Genomic DNA, 19,681 nt, shown 5'->3' with positions numbered 1-19,681 from the left:
ATCGATCCCCGGGCTGTTCTCTACTGAGGAATACAAATGTAACGGCCCCCTTTTAAAAAATAAACGAGCCCCACACTGCAATAAAGTAACTGGGCTGTTGTACTTATTTGAACTATGCATTTCCCAAAACAGAAAACACTGTAGCACATACATTATGCCTCTCAATCAGTACAGTACACAAGTGATCTCCTGCCATGTTGTCCAAACATAGCCGGTGATGCACTAAAAAAGCCAACTACTTGTCAACCCTTCTGCTAATAGTCACAGGACATAAGCCTTAGTACTTGAAGAATTCTATCCCACTCTCCCCACTCACTAACCTACAACCTTGCTCAGCCTGGGGAAAAAATCAACAAGATTGAATGGAACGGTTTACTAAAGTTCCATCCTTTCCTAAAATTTCCTAGAATGCTACCTACCTGTAAAAGCTGAGTGTAAAAGACAGTTGAAGAAACTCACTCAAAAAGCCAAGGAAAGCCCTATTCAGATCAGGATGTGAATGCAGCTCCAAGACTTACTAGCCATCTCTTCCTCCTCCCCACTAAAGAGGGGGTTAGATTCCATTTGGCCTAAAGTAAATCTTCAAAATTTGAAACAGAAAAACTGAACCATTTTACACAGCACAGTGGGATCCTGAAATCTGCCCAATAAGAGATGTTATATTAAGGACATATACACCAAGTAAAAGGTGACTGCTTAATTTTCCTCAGTATTTTCTGTTGAAGTGCGATTTGGAACTTGAGGTGGGGAGGCATAAGGTTTTATTATTATTGGGTGAAAAATCTAGCTGGTAGTAATTTGAGTACCACAGAGAAATCCAATTAACTTTTAAGAATGAAATGATTTAGTTATGAAAACAGGGGAGTACAGAAAAGAAATCTCTTTTTCTAACACACTTTCTTTAAATCCCTTACACAAAGACATCCAGGTGCTGCAAAAATGCTAGCCAAAATTAAATGTTTTTGTTTTTTTCTGTCTGTAAAGTGGAGAGGTTTGGAACAACTGTAAGACGAGTCAAAACAATTATTATATTTTCAAAATCCACCTATGTCAAATTCAAGGACTCGGGTTCAACTGTCCTTGTGGAAAGTCTCAATTTTAATAAGCAAAAATTATACCATCTCAAATACTCTGTTAAGGAGTATTACACAACATCTTTCTTGTGGTCTATGTGATGGATAAGTTGTTCCTCTCTGCAGCAAGTTTTCATACACAAGCCTCAGACACAATGACAACTGGGCTGGGACATATCTGCCTTGTAGGTGTTTTTTTGGAGGGGGGGTGAGAAAAAAAAACATTTCAGGTTTCTTAACATGCAAGGCCAAAACATGTAAAGAGAAGTTAGTTTTCCAGTCAACTCTAATTTTAAAAACAAAATTGGAAATGTAGACCGGGGCCAATGTTTATGGACAGTATCTGATAGTGAACTCTACATCTAACCTGCATTAGGGGAAAACACCACAATGGGGATGGAAGGGTGGTGAGGGAAAGGGGAGAAGAGAAGGTTCTTATTTGCAAGTCTTGACTGGTCACCTATAAACCAAATGGTCTCACTTGCGTGCAGGGGGAGGGGGTGGTGGAGGTGGTGGATACTGGTAGTTGGCAGTCTGTCCCATATAGCCCATCACGTTAGTGCCTGGAGGCTGAGGAAACTGTTGCGACATGAGAGGCTGAGGCTGCTGGCCGGAACGGCCCATTCCTGCATACTGCTGCTGGCCTGTGCTCTGCGAGTTTCTCCCGGCATTGGCAGCATTTGCTCCACCATAGCCAGCGGCACCATATTCTGCCCCATAGCCACTTGCACCGTAAGCAGCAGCTCCATAGGCTCCCTGGGCATAGCCATACTGGCCCTGCTGCGACCCAAACGCAGAATTTGCACTCCCATATGCACCACCGTAGGCCTTGTTGGCTCCGTTTGCAAAGCTCTCTCCGCGTTCACGGTCTCGGAAGCTGCCCGAGTCTCTCCGGCCATCTTTAACACCCCGGAGCCGCCGTTCACACTCCTCCTGGTACATCAGATTGGGATTGTTGGAGGTGTTGCTGGTACGGTAACGAGAGCGGCCGCCTGGTGGTACAGATGAATGAATATGGTGTCAAGCTCACTTAAATGCCCTCTAGATCAGGGGTAGGGAACCTAAGGACCGTGGGCCGGATGTGGCCCAATCGCTTTCTCAATCCGGCCCACGGACAGTCCGGGAATCAGCGTGTTTTTACATGAGTAGAATGTGTGCTTTTATTTAAAATGCATCCCTGGGTAATTTGTGGGGCACAGGAATTTGTTCATTTTCCCCTCCAAAACATAGTCCGGCCCACCAATGGTCTGAGGGACGGTGGACCGGCCCACGGCTGAAAAAGGTTGCTGACCCCTGCTCTAGATCAACTGAGCTTACACTATACACTTAACCTTATGCATGAGTTTTTTGCATTTGCATGTAGGGGCTATGCCACACTTTCCCGCTCGCCTCACACTGACCGTGCATTGAGTGTGGTTGTCTGCCAGGATAGCCCTATGAGGCAATTGGTTGCGCATGCACAGCGGCTCCTTGCAGATAACCACATCCTGGGAGGTCAGAGCTAGCACAGCAGTGTGATGCCAGGCACAGGGCAGTAGACAAGGCACTGGGTACAGTGCTTGGTAGCATTCTGTTAAATGTAGCTGGCAAGCTAAAGGCAACCAATATGGAAACTGTAAAAAACAAAACACACCCATGGTAGAAAGAAGCCTCTTACCTCCTCCTCCACCACCACCTCTATGGTCCACAAGCTGCATCAGTTTGGGATTGATAGCCTGATTGGCTTCCTCTAGGACTTTTATTAGCTCTCTAGCCTGCTTCAAATTCCCTGGTGTGAAGAACGTATAGGCAGTGCCTTTGTTGGTGCTACGGGCAGTACGGCCGATTCTGTGCACATAATCCTCCGAGCTGTTTGGATAGTCGTAGTTTATCACAAACTTTACGTCTTCCACATCTTTGTGAAGCAACCAAAGCACAGTGAGGGGTTGAGGACAGGATATGGTGGAAGGATGTGCCAACAGAAGGTGGGGAGCACAAATGCAGGTGACAGTAACAAGAAAAAAGAAAAAAGTTAATAGTTGTAAAGAATAAAGACAGTACAGACTCTTCCCAACAGAGCGAAAGGCTAAATGGAGAGATATGCCCATGGACATAAATAATTTATTTTCAGAAAGTCAAGTCAAAGCAGTTCATTCTTCCGCTAAAATTCATCCATCCTTTGCTGCATGCATGCTATGAACACACACACAAATAATATTAATCTCCAAACATTTCATTTGTGGAATTCAGGCAACTTTACACCAGCATGTCATCAAACAAATGTGCCATTCTTTTTATGGACACAGCAACTGGACTGGATGTAGGAGAGAACTGCCACATGCCTTTAACTCTGTTAGGAGAAGTCTACAAAGTCCAGCAACACTGAAACCACTTACCTTCCAATCGTTACAAAAATGATAGCTTAGATATTTTATTCCCCCTCTTCCTGGTATCTATAAATTACCCCAGTTCTAAATTTGAAGTACAGTTTGGCCAATGGACATTCAGATCATTTTAATTCTCCTTTAAAAAGGTATATCACACTAACATTTGATATCACCAAGACTATCTTGGTGAGATTTCTAGCATAAACTGCTTGCAGCTAACTTGAACAATGGGAATAACCCAATATTTAAACATTCAAAACCTTTGAGGAAACATTTTAAAGTTCACAGGTGCAAAAGGCAGAAAATAAGTAAATGTTAGTGTAATGCTTTGAAAAAAATTGCAATACATTTTAAACAGCAATTTTACATTAAAATTTAACAGCTCTTACAAAAAAAATCTGCATTTTACAGAGAATATTCAGATTATATCCAAGATAAAACACAGATTGACTTTTCTCGTAAAAATTAGAAACATTCCCTGTTTTGTTACCAGACCGATGCACACTCCCTCCTCCTGTGGGAAATCGCTGCAGACGATCCCGTCTCTTTGCCTTTTATTTTTGGCGGCCTCCTTTCGAAAACTCCGCCCTCTGACACGGGACCACTGGAGCGCGGGGAGCATGCATCAAGGGTCCATGGCAGCGAGAAGTCCCCACACACGCTCGCTCTGTGAACTGGCATGGATGCTTCTCTGTAGCCCCATTTGGCTGTCAAGCGCCTGAGAACCTGGGTTCACGTAAAGTTTTCAGGTCCTCCAACGCTTGTTGTCCCCTCACAGGGCTTAAAGGGGGCAACTGTCAAAAATGCAGGTGCTAAAAATTACATCCAAAAGGTCAGGCTGCATCTATTGCCCAGACTGCATCAATTTCAAATAAAGGGATGGGGAGAGGGGCAAAAATAAAAGTGGGTTGTAGTGGTGGCAAAGGGGTATTACGTCTGTTTCTTATTACACCAAGGGGGGGCTCCTCAATCTTTCCAGACTCCAAAGTCCTGAATCACACCAAAAAGTGAGAAGGCAAGATTTCACAGGGGGCAGCGCGAGTCTCCAGCTAGGGTCCTTGGTGCAAAGATCTCAAAGGGCAAGAGTTGGGTAAGGGCAGGGTAACACACCAAGTAGTGCATTCACATCTTCATAGCTAGGATTTAACTGGAGTCTGACAAACAGCAGGCTATGGGACCTCAGCCAATCCCATTCTGTACATCCATTAGTTAGGTAGCCATAATGAATACCAGGAAGCATATCCTTGTTAGAAAGCACAGAGACTGCCAGTTAACAATGAAGGTCTCAATGACTGGATTTTGGTGGAAATCCATGGAAGGGCAACAAGGAAGAGAAAAGAGGTGGGGTCAATTTCTACCTTAAAAAGGTGTGTATCAGATCCACATTATCTGAGTGGGGGAGGGGAGGTAACATGCAGTAAAATGATTTCTTACTATTCTATCTTGCACTGATGTAAAATTGTGCTCATCACAGTATTTCTTCCAAGGAATTATAGAGATTCCATTCTTGATCATTCTAGAAAGGAATATGGCTACCTGGGGATGCATTCACACTGAGATGCCCCCAGAAAATGACTGGGCATTTAATTGAGAGGGGCAGAAACTAGCAAACACGCTTCATCTAGAGAGCTGCTTCGACCACCAATGTAGATATGTCCCCAGACCTGCACTGAGTGATCGGCAGCTGATAAAGTTTCTGTTAAAGAAAACAAACAAAAAGAAATTTAATGATTTGACTTTAACAGAGTGAAGTGTTTAATGAAAAACAGTGCAGAGGGAAGTCTTCTCTCCTGGGGGTTATTCATAAAGAAGCCATTATGGGGGACTCAACTTACCTGGAAGGAGTTTTCTGAGACCAATGTTCCTTTGAGTAGAAGGAAAAACCCTGGTGACTCAGCCAAAAAGTGCGCGCCCCTGTTCTATGTTTTAGGTAGAAGCCTTCACTTTCCAGGAACTTGGAGGAATTCGTCCAGAGGTTTGCCAGCTACGTATTATTAAGCAGCAAACTCTGGGCCCCAAAACAAGCCAAGATGTTCTTTAGTAACAAGAAACAGACTCTGGTACCTTTTCCCCCCAGCCTCGGTGAAGTGGAGAAGGCAGAACGGGGAGACTGTTTTCCTTAAATAGTATCCAAATGAGTTGTTTTGGGGAAATATATATATATGAGAAGGGCTGATTTTAAGTGTCTAGGCAAGATGCACAAAGAAGCTACCAGCACACAGCAAGCCTGTTTAAAAACCACTGCCAAAAAAATCTGGCCTCACCCCTTCTCCTAACAGGCCCAAGTTCTACCTGCACAGGTCCAGACATGACCCCAGAGGACAGAGACTGAAATCCATATGAACACCTCTAGAGAAGTGTTTCCAATTTAGGGGATGGCATGTGAGAAGGAAGGTTATGTGATTAAAGGCTACCAACTTTTTTAGTATGTTTATCACATTTGGGAACTAAGCATTTCAAGTGACAAAATTCTCTGTTTAAACAAAGTCACTCTGAACAACCTGAGGGATTGTTTTCATTGATTGGGTGAAAGATCTGCCACTGTGGGCCAGTCCACCAAATTCAACACTAACAGCTCCCAGGAGTGGCCTCTTCCAGATTTCCAAAATATCTACAATATGGAGAATCTGACATTTCTGGCCAATTGAGATGCAGAGCTTAATCACAATACAGATATTAAAGCGGGACTGTTTACCCAAGCATCCGGAAGCAGCCATTTTTACAGCACTGAAGAAAACTGAGATACATCACACTACAAGAAACCCCTTGTAGCTTTTACTATATAACCTCAGCAATCCAGTCTAGGTGGGAAAATGAGGGATAATGCTTGTGTGTTAAAATACAAGTTACATTCATGTATGTGAAACAGTGCTCCATAGTAGTGGTGAGTCTCTAAGGTGCAATTACATTAGTAATGCATCTGGACAGAGAGGGATTTTTAAAAAGATGTTTGCTCTACCGTCTGGTAATTCTGAACAACTTAGTGGGTGCAGTCCAATCCTAGTCATCCAGCAACAAAGCTGAAGCTGGAAATGAGAGGGTGTGTGGAACAATTGGGCTTGAGTAATTGGACGTCTCTTCTCCCCACTGGCGATCGATTAGTCATGCCTAGGCCTTGCTGCAGACCAAAGCCTGTTGTTAGGAGCAGGAAGAGATTTTGAATATGAAAGAAAAAAAAAGATCAATGTTAAAAAAGGCATTTCACATGTGGGGGAAAGTCACGCTTTAAAATTCTTTGGAATAAGTTTCAAATCTAAAGAAACGACCTGAGAAGCAGGCAGAGAAGCCCATGTGTACAAACCTAGCCCACGAGATGCAACATCCGTAGCAATGAGGATAGGAGCCTTTCCAGAACGGAACTCTAAAAGGAAAAAAGCCACAAGTCACAAAAACCACACATAATAAAGAGATCTTTCTTTCTCATAGTTCCAGAATTAGATTTGAAACCTTTACATCGACTCACACTAGGACTGCATGCACTTAATTTTCTGTTTTGTTGCATTTCAATTAGGAAAGCATGTAAAAATGCAAACTCAATACTGAAATCAACAAATAGCTAAAAATAAGCATGTTCAGCATATAGATGAGATCAATAAGCTTATGATTTTGTATTGTATATCACTTATGCGCAAAATCAAATATTATCTGGGAAGCCAGGAAAGCTTTTCCTGCTACTCACCATTAAGTACCCAATCTCGTTCTGGTTGACTCTTGTCTCCATGAATACACATAGCTGGCCATCTACAAAGACAAAAGGTTTTCAACAGTTTTAAGCTGCCACATGCACCTCTGGGGGATAATGTGCCCCTACAAAAGCTAGAGACTGAACCAGCGAATGTTCCAAGTGAGGGTGGCAACAATATACATTAGGGAACAACAGCATGTTCTTCAATATTATTTTACTTGCATCACTCAATTACTGTGTTGTATTTCCAAACGAAGAAGCTAATTGTCATACTTAAAGTGCTAGTGGTTAATTACTATCTCATTGCCTGGAGCTGCCTCAACAACCTACCTATCCCCTCAGATTCTGGAAGAGTAGTTTTCCCTTTTTATCTTATTGACAATTGTTTTGATGAACATCTTTAAAACATGTACACTGGATTCTCAAATACAGTACATCCATTAAGTTTCCAAGTAGGCAGCCACATCATTCCTTCTGCAACCTGGATTTCATTGCAAGCTAAACATAGGAACATCTTTGCAGCAACAAAATTAAGCCCTATGCATCTTTAAAGCTTTTCATCTGCAACATTATCAGTTCAAAGAAAGAGCAGAAGGCCTACCCATCTCTACGCATCCTTCGAGTTAGGTCATCACAACGTCTTTTTGTCTCCACAAATATAATTGTCTTATTCTCTTTTTCAGCCATGATTTCTTCCATCAGTTGGATTAGTCTTCGAATAAAAACACACACAACAAATTATAAACATAAAATAAGCTAATTTCATATCATTATTTGAGGCAAGTCATTTACAGCAATATTATTAATTAATTAATTAATTAATTAATTAATTAATTATACACAGCATTTAAATGACAAGTAAAGACTCGCTTAGCTCAGTGGGTGTTTTATGGACAAAGTAATGAACTATAGGTTTTTGGCCTTAATCACATGAACTATCATAACAAGGAGCACTGTTTTAATTGCTCTGAAAGTCCAAGATACAAAAGGCAGGATAAAAACAAATAAAAATCATTAAATAGTTACACGTCCGGGGGTCTGCCTGAATAACTAATTGCCATAAAAAGGTAAAGGTAAAGGTACCCCTGCCTGTACGGGCCAGTCTTGACAGACTCTAGGGTTGTGCGCCCATCTCACTCTATAGGCCGGGGGCCAGCGCTGTCCGGAGACACTTCCGGGTCACGTGGCCAGCATGACAAGCTGCATCTGGCGAGCCAGCGCAGCACACGGAACGCCGTTTACCTTCCCGCTAGTAAGCGGTCCCTATTTATCTACTTGCACTCGGGGGTGCTTTCGAACTGCTAGGTTGGCAGGCGCTGGGACCGAGCAACGGGAGCGCACCCCGCCGCGGGGATTCGAACTGCCGACCTTTTGATCGGCAAGTCCTAGGCGCTGAGACTTTAACCCACAGCGCCACCCGCGTCCCTTTACTAATTGCCATAGGCATACTTAAATAATGCTACTTTAAAGGGGAGAGGGGAAGTCTAATTTACAAGAAAATGTAGGAACTACAGCAGCATCCATACTTATGATCTTTTTCGCTCTCCATGCACACGTCCACTATTTGCAGGATATTATGATTGGCACTCAGCTCCAGGTTGCCCACATTGATCTGGACATAGTCATGCAAGAAATCCTCAGCAAGCTGGCGCACCTCCTTTGGCCAAGTGGCACTCCACATTAGAGTTTGCCTGTCAGGCTGAAAGAATATATGTTAAGCTGGGTGGTATTCTTTAAAGGGGGGGATTTAAGGAAAGCTAATACAGTGAAGGTTTACATACCCGTATCTGATCAACAATTTTACGAATCTGAGGTTCAAAACCCATATCCAGCATTCTGTCAGCTTCATCTAACACAAGGTATGTACATCGGCGGAGATTAGTTTTCCCTGCTTCCAAGAAATCAATTAGACGTCCGGGTGTAGCAATGCAAATTTCAACACCTTCAGGGAATGAAGTTGGGGTAGGAATGAAAGTTAGCATAAAAGGAACTTAATATTAACCAAGGATTCAAATACTGAATTCAAAGATACAACGGTTAAGTACACAGCCAACACTTTTCTGTGCATCAAGTTGAAGCCCTTTTAGCCTAGGATTCTTAAAGAAGTTTAGATAGAGATACTGCATACATTAAATTTGCAATCAACATTCTTAGCCAACAGTCTACATACAGTCTATGCATACAACTCTTTGTTTTTTTAATGAAGGCAGACAGAAATCTTCCAATTCAGGTCAATATTTAAAAGACTGCATGGTAAAGAAAAGCCTCACTAGTACAGCTCACAAGCTGTTCATGTAAGACTTATCCTAAGGCTTCAAATTTCTACTTCCTCAGCCTTTATAAATATTTCAGTTGATTTTTTAAATACAGTAAGCCCACAACTTAAGCAGGGGTTATGTTCCGGGGACCAGGCCTAAAGCCAAAATCACTTATCATCAAAACACATTGCGGTCAATGGTGGTCTTTTTTCCAGGACGCCCACCCCATTTCCATTTAGTTTTTCTTTTTTTGTCAAGCACATAAAGCTGAATGCGCACAAGTTAAATGTATGTAAGTTGCACACTTACTGTAACAAATTTAGTAAAGAAGAAACAGAGGAAATAAAGTGAAAGGGGGGGGGGACAGATCAACTTTCATTAAAAGTACATTCACCTATGAGACAGCCAACATAATTTAAATATATTAATTGAAATATGCTACCAAGAAGGTATCCATACAAAGTTTTAATCACATATTGAGGTTGCACAATTATTATGTTACAACCATCCTGCGCGAAACGAGCCCACTGTTAATTACCTCTCTCCAAGTCTCTGATTTGAGGACCTTTGGGTGCTCCTCCGTATATACAGGTACTCTTCAACCTTGAACATTTACCATAATCATCGGCTACCTGTTGGACTTGCTGGGCCAGCTCTCGGGTAGGAGCTAAAACCAAGCACTGCAAAAGAAGGCATCAAAGAATACTGTGAGGTTTTAGGTAAACTATGCTTAAACATCAGAGGCAAAGCTCACAGCTCTCTTTGATTTACTGAAATGTAGTATGATAAAGCATAAAATGTATGTAAAAAAAGCATTTAAAAATATTTACTCACAATTGGACCATCCCCTCTTTCCAAGTATGGCTGGTGGTTGATATGAACAATTGCAGGCAGCAAGTACTGAAACAGGGATAAATCAAGATATTATGGGACATGAAAATGAAAGTCACTTCTCAAATCTTACCTATATACTGCTTAAAGACACAAAGTGGATATACCAGCTGTCCAATTCACAAATGCATTTTAAGTTAAAATGAGATTTACAGCTTTCACCTCTTCATGTATCTGAGAACAGCCAACCTGGAGGTGAAAGGGGCAGTACACCAATACTGCAATGTTGTCAACATGGTTCCCATAATCATCAGGCATGCACAGGTGCTGTACTCTCAAGTTTTAGTCACTGAACCAAGTGAAGAGGCAAGGATCAGCAACATTAGATGCTTCTGCCAGTAAGACAGTAATCATAGAAAGCCAAATACAGAAAGCTGAAAGTGCTCCATCAGCTAAGCGAAGGATGCTTAGCATAAGCTACAGCACAATGAATAAAAGGCTCATGAGCTATGACAATATTCCCCTCAGTGTGATGCTACTCAACATTACACGGCTGACTTCTTACAACCCCTCCAAGAACATACACACAAAAGCCTAAATCTACTTACATGACATGAGCTTCTATTAACAACAATGGACTATGCCCAAATAAGCATTTAGTATTGCTGTTTTAGACTGATAATTTCCAGATAAGTGCAGATAGTATTATGTTAAGTCTCAAAGGACAAAGTGAGACTTGCATTGAAGAGGGTTGGACTAGATGATCCACAGGCTCCCTTACAACTCTATGATACTTCTGAGCAAACATGCACAGGCTCAGGTGTCATGATATAAAATGTGAAAAAGTTAACCAAATATGACACCTTTACCTTGTCCTTGTTTAATTTTAGATATCTATCTATCTTTACAAGATGTTCAGTTTAGTATAAAAGGAAAAATATGCCCAAATTCTGCACTTAGCCTTGGTGTACTGCAGAAGTAACAGGAGAGGAGCAGCTTTGTTCTATTCTTTTCACATGAATGCATAATGTCACTGTGATTGAAAGTAAGTGATTTCCTCCCAAGGAATTTGGAGACAAAAATAATTCAACAAAAACTAAAAAATACATACTGCCAATGTCTTTCCAGAGCCAGTCTGTGCAATGCCCACCATATCATGACCACTAAGGGCCAATGGAAAGCCCTGGCACTGAATTGGAGTTGGTTCTGTAAAATGCTGGTCAATCAAGACATCCATTACATACTCTGAAAGTTAAAAACATAGATATAATCATACATTAAAAATAGCACAGCATATATTCTGCATGAATTAAATTTTCACAGAGTGCAGTTTAACCAATGCTACATGTTAGTATCACATTCTAGGGCCAAGTACTGAAGATTTATTGATTTTTATACTACCTTTCAGGACTAAGGTAGTACCCAACTTAAAAATTATTTAAATAAAAGGTTGTCAGATACAAATTTCACAATAAAAGTACTAAAAGCAATTCATTTAGAAATAGAACTGATTCTTAAAATTACAACTAAGAACATAGAACAGCATCGTTATCACTTAAAAGCAGATTTAAAGGACCAAATCTTGAGAGGCTGCTTAAAACCGGTCAATAAGGGACCCAGATTTAGTTTCCTGGGAAAGACTTCAATAACAACAATGTGTATGCCAATGGATATTTGGGGGGGGGGAGGTGCCAAACTGGGTCTTAGACCTGAGTGAAATAAAGCTTAGTTTTGCCCCTGAGCACTGGGAATCAATGCAACTGGTAAAGAATCAGTGTTATATGCTCATATCGCTTTCCCCCCAAAGCCACTGAAGCTTCTGAACTGTTTCAAAGGTAGTCCCAGAAAGAGTGCACGACAGTAATTTAGTCTTGAGGTAATCAGCTAATCAATGACTATGGCAAATAGGGGTGCAGCTAGCAAATGGCAAATCAGCTAGTTGTCTGGAAGAAACTCCAAGTTGTATACGTGGTCATTCAACCTCACCCAACACATCCAGTTCAGCAGATTTCCCACCCTCAGTATTTCTGTCAATGAGCTTTCAGATTCTTCACCCGCTTTCATCTCAAAACTGATGCCATCCAAGATCTCCCATTAGTCACAGCTGCAAAGCAGAATACTTACGTGGAAAGTTACACTGGTGGAAGGCAAACACAGGCTTGGGGCAAACATCTGATCCTCTAACTGTAATCTCTTTCTTTCTTCTTAGCTCATCAACCTCATACTGTTTAGAGTAAAAAAAATGCACATAAACCTTGTGAAAATAAATTTTTATATAACCTTCCATTGTATGAAAAACATTACTGGCTGTCATGAAGAAGATAATCCCTTCATTTCTATCAGTGCATCATCATCCATTTGCACTTAAAGTAAAATGCTCTGTAGCTTTAGCTTTATGTTCCAACAATCCTACCTGATAGACAACGCATCTTTTAACATCTGAAAGGCGGAATAAGAATTTTTTTTATAAAATATTTCTCTCCATATTAGTTCCATTATCAAGAAAATATTGAAAGTATAGCTAAGTAGGTACTAGAATTCATGTCCAAAACTGCATCCACCTCAGGGGATCACAAATCCCATGTAGTAAAAGCAGTAACACACAAACCACCAAAAAACCTCTAGAGCTGCATTCCTGAATACATTTATCAGGAAGCAAATCCCACTGAATTCACCATCCAGAGTCTTATAGCAACAGAGCTTTCTCAGGTGAATTCTTTGCCCAAACTGCAAGATGTTCAATATGCTACTAATCCAAAAATGAAACACTAGTAAGTCACATATAACTCCTCATCTGCATCAATATTTCAATTTAGGTTAGATAAAGAATCTAGCAAGTTATTTTCCCCACTTGCTTTGCATCTGATTGATAGTTTCCTTTAAAATGCTTTATTTGCATACTGGTTAACTTGAAGAGTTGTGAATAATTTCAACGAGCACTTGGGAAACTTAATTTCAGAACATTTCCAAGTGATTTTCTTCCAAGGTGACTTGCATATTAAAAATTAAGACATACACAGTATCAACAAAAATAGTCAATCTGAGCGCATCCAATTCATAATACATAACTGTAATTCCACAGAACCAGCATCTGACAGAGAACAAGTAAAGAAGAAAAAGGTTTCCTACCCAAAAGGGCACTGCCTATGTAAAACTGACCTTTAATAACTAAGTCTTCAGGGCCTACAAAGATTGGAGCACAACAGTCTTCTGTGCTTGGATTGAAACAAGTCAGAAAAGTTGATATGCACTTAACACTTGAAACCAAATTTATTACAGAAGTTCATTTTTAACAAAATACACTGCAACTAAAAAAACATCCAGGCCACAGTTTTAAGGTGAAATCACCTATATAAACATATATAACAAGTTAGACTTGAATAGGCAAAACTGGCACCCAGGTAATTACGAAGGGCAGATATTATAAAATAGATGTTTGTTCTCGCTAACATTTAGGCCATTTGATATGCTACAAATTACTAACTTAAGTATGTCTGGGCAAGTAGCTTAAAATACTTTTGTAGGCTTTTTTACAAGCCTTGTGTAATCACAGAAATGATAGATTATAAGCACCGTATTCTTCGCCCCATAGGACGCACTTTTTCCCCTCCAAAAATGAAGGGGAAATGTGTGTGCGTCCTATGGGGCGAATGCAGGCTTTCGCTGAAGCCTGGAGAGCGAGAGGGGTCGGTGCGCACCGACCCGTCTAGCTCTCCAGGCTTCGCGCAGATCTCCGCAAGCCGTGGGAGCCCACGCTGGGCTCCCGCGCCTTGCGGAGAGTTGCCTGCACGCCGAAGGCTGGGCGCGCTGAGTTCAGGGCGCTCAGACTTCGCGCGGCTCTCCGCAAGGCGCGGGAGCCTGGACCTGGGCTCCGGCACCTTGCGGAGAGTTGCCTGCATGCCGAAGGCTGGGTGCGCTGAGCTCAGCGCGCCCAGACTTCGCGCGGCTCTCCGCAAGGTGCGGGAGCCTGGCGCTGGGCTCCCGCGGCTTGTGGAGAGTTGCCTGTATGCAGAAGGCTGGGCGCGCTGAGCTCAGCGCACCCAGGCTTCGCGCAGCTCTCCACAAGGCGCGGGAGCCCGGCACCGGACTCCCACAGCTTGCGGAGAGTTGCCTGTTCTGGGGGCTGGGGAAGCTCGGGCTTCCCCCACCCCAGCCCCGCGCCTGGGGGGGAAATAATTTTTCCCCCTTTATTTCCCCCCAAAAAAACTATGTGTGCCTTATGGGACGGTGCGTTCTATAGGGCGAAAAATACGGTAACTTTATAAATTGCAGTAAGTGAATGAAAAGATTACCACTGCAATGTGCAGGCTGACAAGCACGAAAGGAAGAACAAATGAAACTTACTGGAGTGAGTCTGGCCACTTCTGGGTGTTCAGCATAGAAATTTTTTTCAAACTTAGGCAATTCATTCAAGTCCCATTTCTTCTTACGGAGACGTTCACCCGGGTTTCCAAATTTTTTAGGAGGAAGTGGACCGCCAAACCTGGAGAGGAGGGGGTTTCCAGTTGAAGTTATTTTTCAAAGTATTTGACAAACATATGCTTGCGTCTTTATTATTAAGCTAAGAAAACATTTCTGTAATGGGGAAAAGTGTCACCTATTTCATCTTATTGATGCCACTACCATGAAGGCCCTCTGCCTGGTTCCCTGTAATCTGAATCTCAGTGAAGTTATATTAAAGCAACATTTCCCCCCTCTGACTATTTGCTATACTATATCCTTAACCAACAAATAAACAAAATGAGACCTTGGGGCAATAGAAGTATTGTTGCTTATCAATAACATAACAACAACAGTTCAGCTTCTGGAAATACTGAAGACAGCAAGAATTAATAAAATGTTTATTCCAGGGATTGTCTTTATTCTGAATGGCGACCCCTGGCTTATTCTATGTGATTTGTTTACTGTTGCAGGAAAGCAGCAAAAAATATTCCAAGCAACTACTTTAATCTAAATGTATTAGAAAGTATTATCAGCAAACACTGAAAAATTCTAAACATACCTTTAAATATTTTTGCAAGTTTTTTTAACTTTACTTTCTAACAAAACAGAGCATAACTTTGAAAGATCAAATTCCACACATGAAAACAAAATGAAAAACAAGGTAACTTTATAATCAAACCATTTTATGCACAATTTAGCAACAAGCTATGGGAAACATGCATATGTACAAGGATACAGTTTTAACTACAACACTTCATTTATGACACTAACAGTGCAACTCTAAGCACATTTACACATAAACTACAGTGGTACCTCGCAAGACGAAATTAATTTGTTCTGCGAGTTTTTTTGTCTTGCGAATTTTTCATCTTGCGAAGCACCGATTCCCTGGGTATTAACGGTTTTAAGAAAAAGGAAACAAACTCGCAAGACTGTAGAAGCATTGGTGCTGCTGTCACTGTGCTGCCAATACCGATATTGCTAGTCTGATTGAACTGCATGGGGATTTGCACAATTTTACCACAGTTTATAGATGTGTGACTTGCTGACTCAGAGGTTCCAAACACCTCTGCCTGGAAGCACCCTGGCTTTGCAATCCTAATCCTGTTTACTCAGAAGTAAGGCCCACTATGTTAAATAGGACTTACTTCCCAGTAAGTGAGAAAATCTGGAATAAAGTAATTTTTGAGCGATCCATTGCTCATACAGCTGATAAGCTAGCTTTAGGCAGGCTACAGCACAGTCCATATGTGCTTAAAAGTAAGATTTGTTCAGTTAGATTTACTCTCATAAAAGTATTGGTTGCAAACCTTTGCACACTTTGGAGTAAACGTCCCTGAACTCGCTAGGACTACAGTGGTACCTCGCAAGACGAATGCCTCGGAAGACGAAAAACTCGCAAGACGAAAAGAGTTTTTCCGTTTTTTGAGTTGCTTCGCAAGACGATTTTCCCTATGGGCTTGCTTCGCAAGACGAAAACGGCTTGCGAATTTGTTTCCTTTTTAAAAAAAACTGCTTGAAGAGGTGCAGTTGCGACTGACGGTGCTCCGCAAGACGAAAAACATCGCAAGACGAAAAGACTCGCGGAACGAATTTATTTTGTCTTGCGAGGCACCACTGTACCACAGGTAATACATTAGTGTTTACAATGGTTGGAGAAGCAACACCTGGGGTTGTTATCATTTTCAGTATCACTACAAGCTGTGTCAGCTGCTCCCAATTCTTTCAAACTGAATGCTGATCCAAAGCATATTTACTTGCAAGTTGTCTCCTTGATTTGAACAGGGCTTATAACAAGTAAATGTGATTGGGACCACGGCATATGCTCCTCAAGTAACAACATTAAGAAAATGATACTGATAACGATACATATAGTATCTGTTTATGCACTCTATAATTAGGCTCGCGCTTAAATATCCCAAGTAAGAACATGACAAGGCACTGAACAACAGCATTATACAGTCACAAGGAAATTCTCACAACTGAGTTAAAATGAGCTTAGGTTGGAATCACTTTATTATAGAGCACCCTGTCGGATTTGAACAAATTCACCCTGGGGTAAGGATTGCACTATGCCTCTGCAGCTGTACTTTAGAATTTACAATACTTTACTACCACTGTAAAAGTGACACTTAAGTCAGAGGAAATACCGTGTCCCACCTTAACCCAGAGGAAGAGGAGGAACGCAATGCTGGGGATCAAATAAAGTGATCAACAAGTATAAAATCTGCGCGAGTTGGGATTGGTGCAAGATGTGTTCAGAGGCCTGCTGCCCTCCGATCAGTTAAGGGAAGAGAAGAGGAACACAAACGAACTTTGTCCAGGGAGCCTCTAGTTCCCGCCTCCTACGGCCTCGCATTTCCTACCCCAGATCTCCACCCCTCATGGGCCCACATTAAGCACCTCCCTGTCCCCACCTTGGACTCCATATTGCAACGCCATTTTCCATCCGCTTAGTTACATTCAGCAACCATATTGCAACCTTTAATTCCTGGCAAGAGAGAAGCCAGGAGTAGGTGAAGCTTTCCTCCCCCAGTTGCGGTGGTGCAGAAAGCTTCACCTGTTGGATTACAGGTGCAGCTGTGTGAAAAACCAGTAAGCTTTGCTACAAAACGCATACACACACACACACACACACGTATGTATGTATGTATGTAGCAGCTTTTAACGCACTGTAGCCCCTTATGTTTACTCAGGATTACCATCCGAGATCAAATAAACTTATTCCCCGAAGAAGCGTGTTCATGAAATCCTCTAGCTCGCTTCCCCACCCGCAGGGGCCGAGGGCCCTCCGGCCTCTCTCCTCTCCTGGCGGGTTTCCTGTGCGGCAGCGACGAGGCAGGCAGAGGCCCAGCAGGGAGCGAGCATTTCCCAGCGCAGGAGCTTCGCCACAGGGAAACGGCTCCCGGCGGCTTTCTGTCTGCCTGTGGCGAAGCCCAGTAGACGCGGGTTCCCCGGAGGAGGCCGCCCCGCTCCCTTCCCCGCCCCGGCCTTCCTTACCCGCCGCGGTCGCGGTCTCGGCCTCGGTCTCCAAAGCCTCGCATCCTCACAGGCCGAAGGAGTCCTCTGGCGCCAGGCTACGTGGGCGAGCAAAGCGACGACCGGAGTCCCGGCGCTGAGAAGACCCGAGCGCGGTTGTTATTGTCCTGCTATATCCCTTCCTTCTCCCGCTAGGGCTCGATTCCCGCAGGCTCCAGGCAGGCCGAATGGAAGCAGGAACCGCTCGGCGCGAAAGACAACGCCGTCTTTCTTCTCCGACCTCCCGACACAAAATGGCCGCCGCCAACCTAGCTTGCCGCCTCTTACGTTGTCGGTCTGGCCGACTGTTGCGTAGACTACGGCCCTGAATAGTCGGGTGGAACAGAGAGGGAACGGGCGCCTGCGCTTATTCTCGAAAAACGCAACGTCTGTCCTGTTGTAAAGGGCCGGTTCAAAAGGATCCTGGTACCGTGCGCGGTACAGAAAATACGTAGGCGTAGCCTGCATTCGTTTAGCTCCTTGCGTCGGGGAGCCAACTTCTGCCCATTCTTGAAAGTCATCTGCGCAAATATCCTGTCCTACGAGCCGAAAGAAAGCTCTAATGGAGGTAATATAAAACTGCCTCCGTAATTTACGTAACTGGTGCCAGTGCTGCTACATTGCGGGACTGTATGTGAGGAAGCTACGTACCCATCTTTCGTAGAAACTACTGGGGTAGTATAGTAGAGCTACGCACACTCTGTAACGTATAGGCTTCAGAGAATATCGCCTATCGACTATAGAGAAGCGAACCGCGCTTGTGAGACAATGAACTTCGTATGCGGCAACACGGATCCGGTTTTGCCAGCAACTTTCGCTCCTAAAGCTCCAAGACGCGGAATGCTCTCCGAAATTTCAGTTCGCTTCGCTGCTAGAAACCTATTACTACACTACACGCCACGCCAATGTACACGAGCAGTGCAAGATTGCCGGGGTTGCAGGCGAGCCTTAACCCAGGGCTTCAGTTTTGTTTTGTTTTGTTATTGGGATTAGTATTTACTTTTTTTTGCTTGTGCACCACTTTGAGGTCCTCAGGGCTGTGAAGCAGTTTATAAACTTGTAAGCAACCGAAGTACAACGAAACCGCAGAAATCGTTTAGTTGCGTGATAAGCTTGAGACCAGGGACTTTTGTAAGCACCTTGGGAGCCTTTGTGTCTAAAAGAATAGCTTATAAGAACATTTTAAAATGGTCTGCAGAATCAGACAAAATGTCCACTAGTGTAGCATTCTGTTCTCACAGCGGATAGCTAGATGCCATAGGAATAGTTACAATAATAATTATATTATTTATACCCCACCCACTCTGGGCGGCTTCTAGCACATATTAAAACATAATAAAACGTCAAACATTAGAAACTTCCTGATACAAGATATAGCTACAGTCACCAATTTAGCTTGAAAAGAGGATTAGAAACATTGGCTGTCAGTGGCTACTAGTTATGATGGACATTTCCACTATCAGGCAGCATTCCTCTGAATGCAAGTTGTTGGAGAACATGAGAGTACAGTACCACCAAATTCATGACCTGTTTGTCAGCTTCCATTTTTTCAGGGTTGTGAGAACAAGTTGCAGTTGTCTGGTGCCAGCATAAACACTTGAGATTACTCAAGGTACTGTCTGCTTTATTATTACTGTATGTGTCCTAGGCCCAAATCCTTGAGTTAAAAGCAGCACAGGGTGCTAAACCTTGATTTATCTGAATGAGGCAGCATCAGAAACCATGGTTTGATCTTGACTTGTTTGGATAAACCACAGGCAGTTTGCATGAATTAACAAATTGCAGTTAGTTTTAAAAGGAAGCGAATGTTTCTGATCTCATAGTGATTGAGCCCAAGGAAGAGAAGAAAGGCAGGAAGCCCACAAGCCTAAGGTTCAAAAATGTAATGCTATCAGCCCTCCCCACATTGTGTTCAGGGATGTTCAAAATCACCTTTTGATTATGTTTGGCATTGCTGGATGCAGAAAGTTCCTTGACACATAAGCTGTCAGTGGCACAGATTGCATA

At 42.6% G+C, this 19,681-nt stretch overlaps 1 protein-coding gene across 1 annotated transcript; it reads right to left on the bottom strand.

Annotated features, from left to right (window-relative positions):
- Positions 1–1,080: 1,080 nt before the first annotated feature.
- DDX17 (DEAD-box helicase 17) lies at positions 1,081–17,923 on the bottom strand. Its single transcript, XM_053407030.1, has 13 exons — positions 17,657–17,923; positions 14,558–14,696; positions 12,338–12,437; positions 11,325–11,458; positions 10,217–10,282; positions 9,921–10,062; positions 8,906–9,066; positions 8,651–8,823; positions 7,726–7,836; positions 7,119–7,180; positions 6,741–6,800; positions 2,731–2,967; positions 1,081–2,065 (listed from the first exon to the last, which is right to left on the bottom strand). Exons 1-13 carry the CDS (start codon positions 17,698–17,700, stop codon positions 1,551–1,553), a joined length of 1,944 nt encoding a protein of 647 aa, XP_053263005.1. The 5' UTR covers positions 17,701–17,923; the 3' UTR covers positions 1,081–1,550.
- Positions 17,924–19,681: the final 1,758 nt, after the last annotated feature.

This window comes from Podarcis raffonei, chromosome 10 (genome assembly GCF_027172205.1).
Source record: "Podarcis raffonei isolate rPodRaf1 chromosome 10, rPodRaf1.pri, whole genome shotgun sequence".
Lineage (NCBI taxonomy): Eukaryota > Metazoa > Chordata > Lepidosauria > Squamata > Lacertidae > Podarcis > Podarcis raffonei.
This window is presented reverse-complemented; position numbering and strand designations above follow the sequence as displayed.

Excerpts from the sequence above, each read along its gene's own strand:
- DDX17 (XM_053407030.1), bottom strand. The coding sequence starts at position 17,700 with ATGCGAGGCTTTGGAGACCGAGGCCGAGACCGCGACCGCGGCGG. Across the intron at positions 7,837-8,650 it reads GAGAGCGAAAAAGATCATAA|ACTAATCCAACTGATGGAAG; the intron begins GTATGGATGCTG and ends TTTTATTCGAAG. Across the intron at positions 2,066-2,730 it reads AGGTGGTGGTGGAGGAGGAG|GCGGCCGCTCTCGTTACCGT; the intron begins GTAAGAGGCTTC and ends CTGTACCACCAG.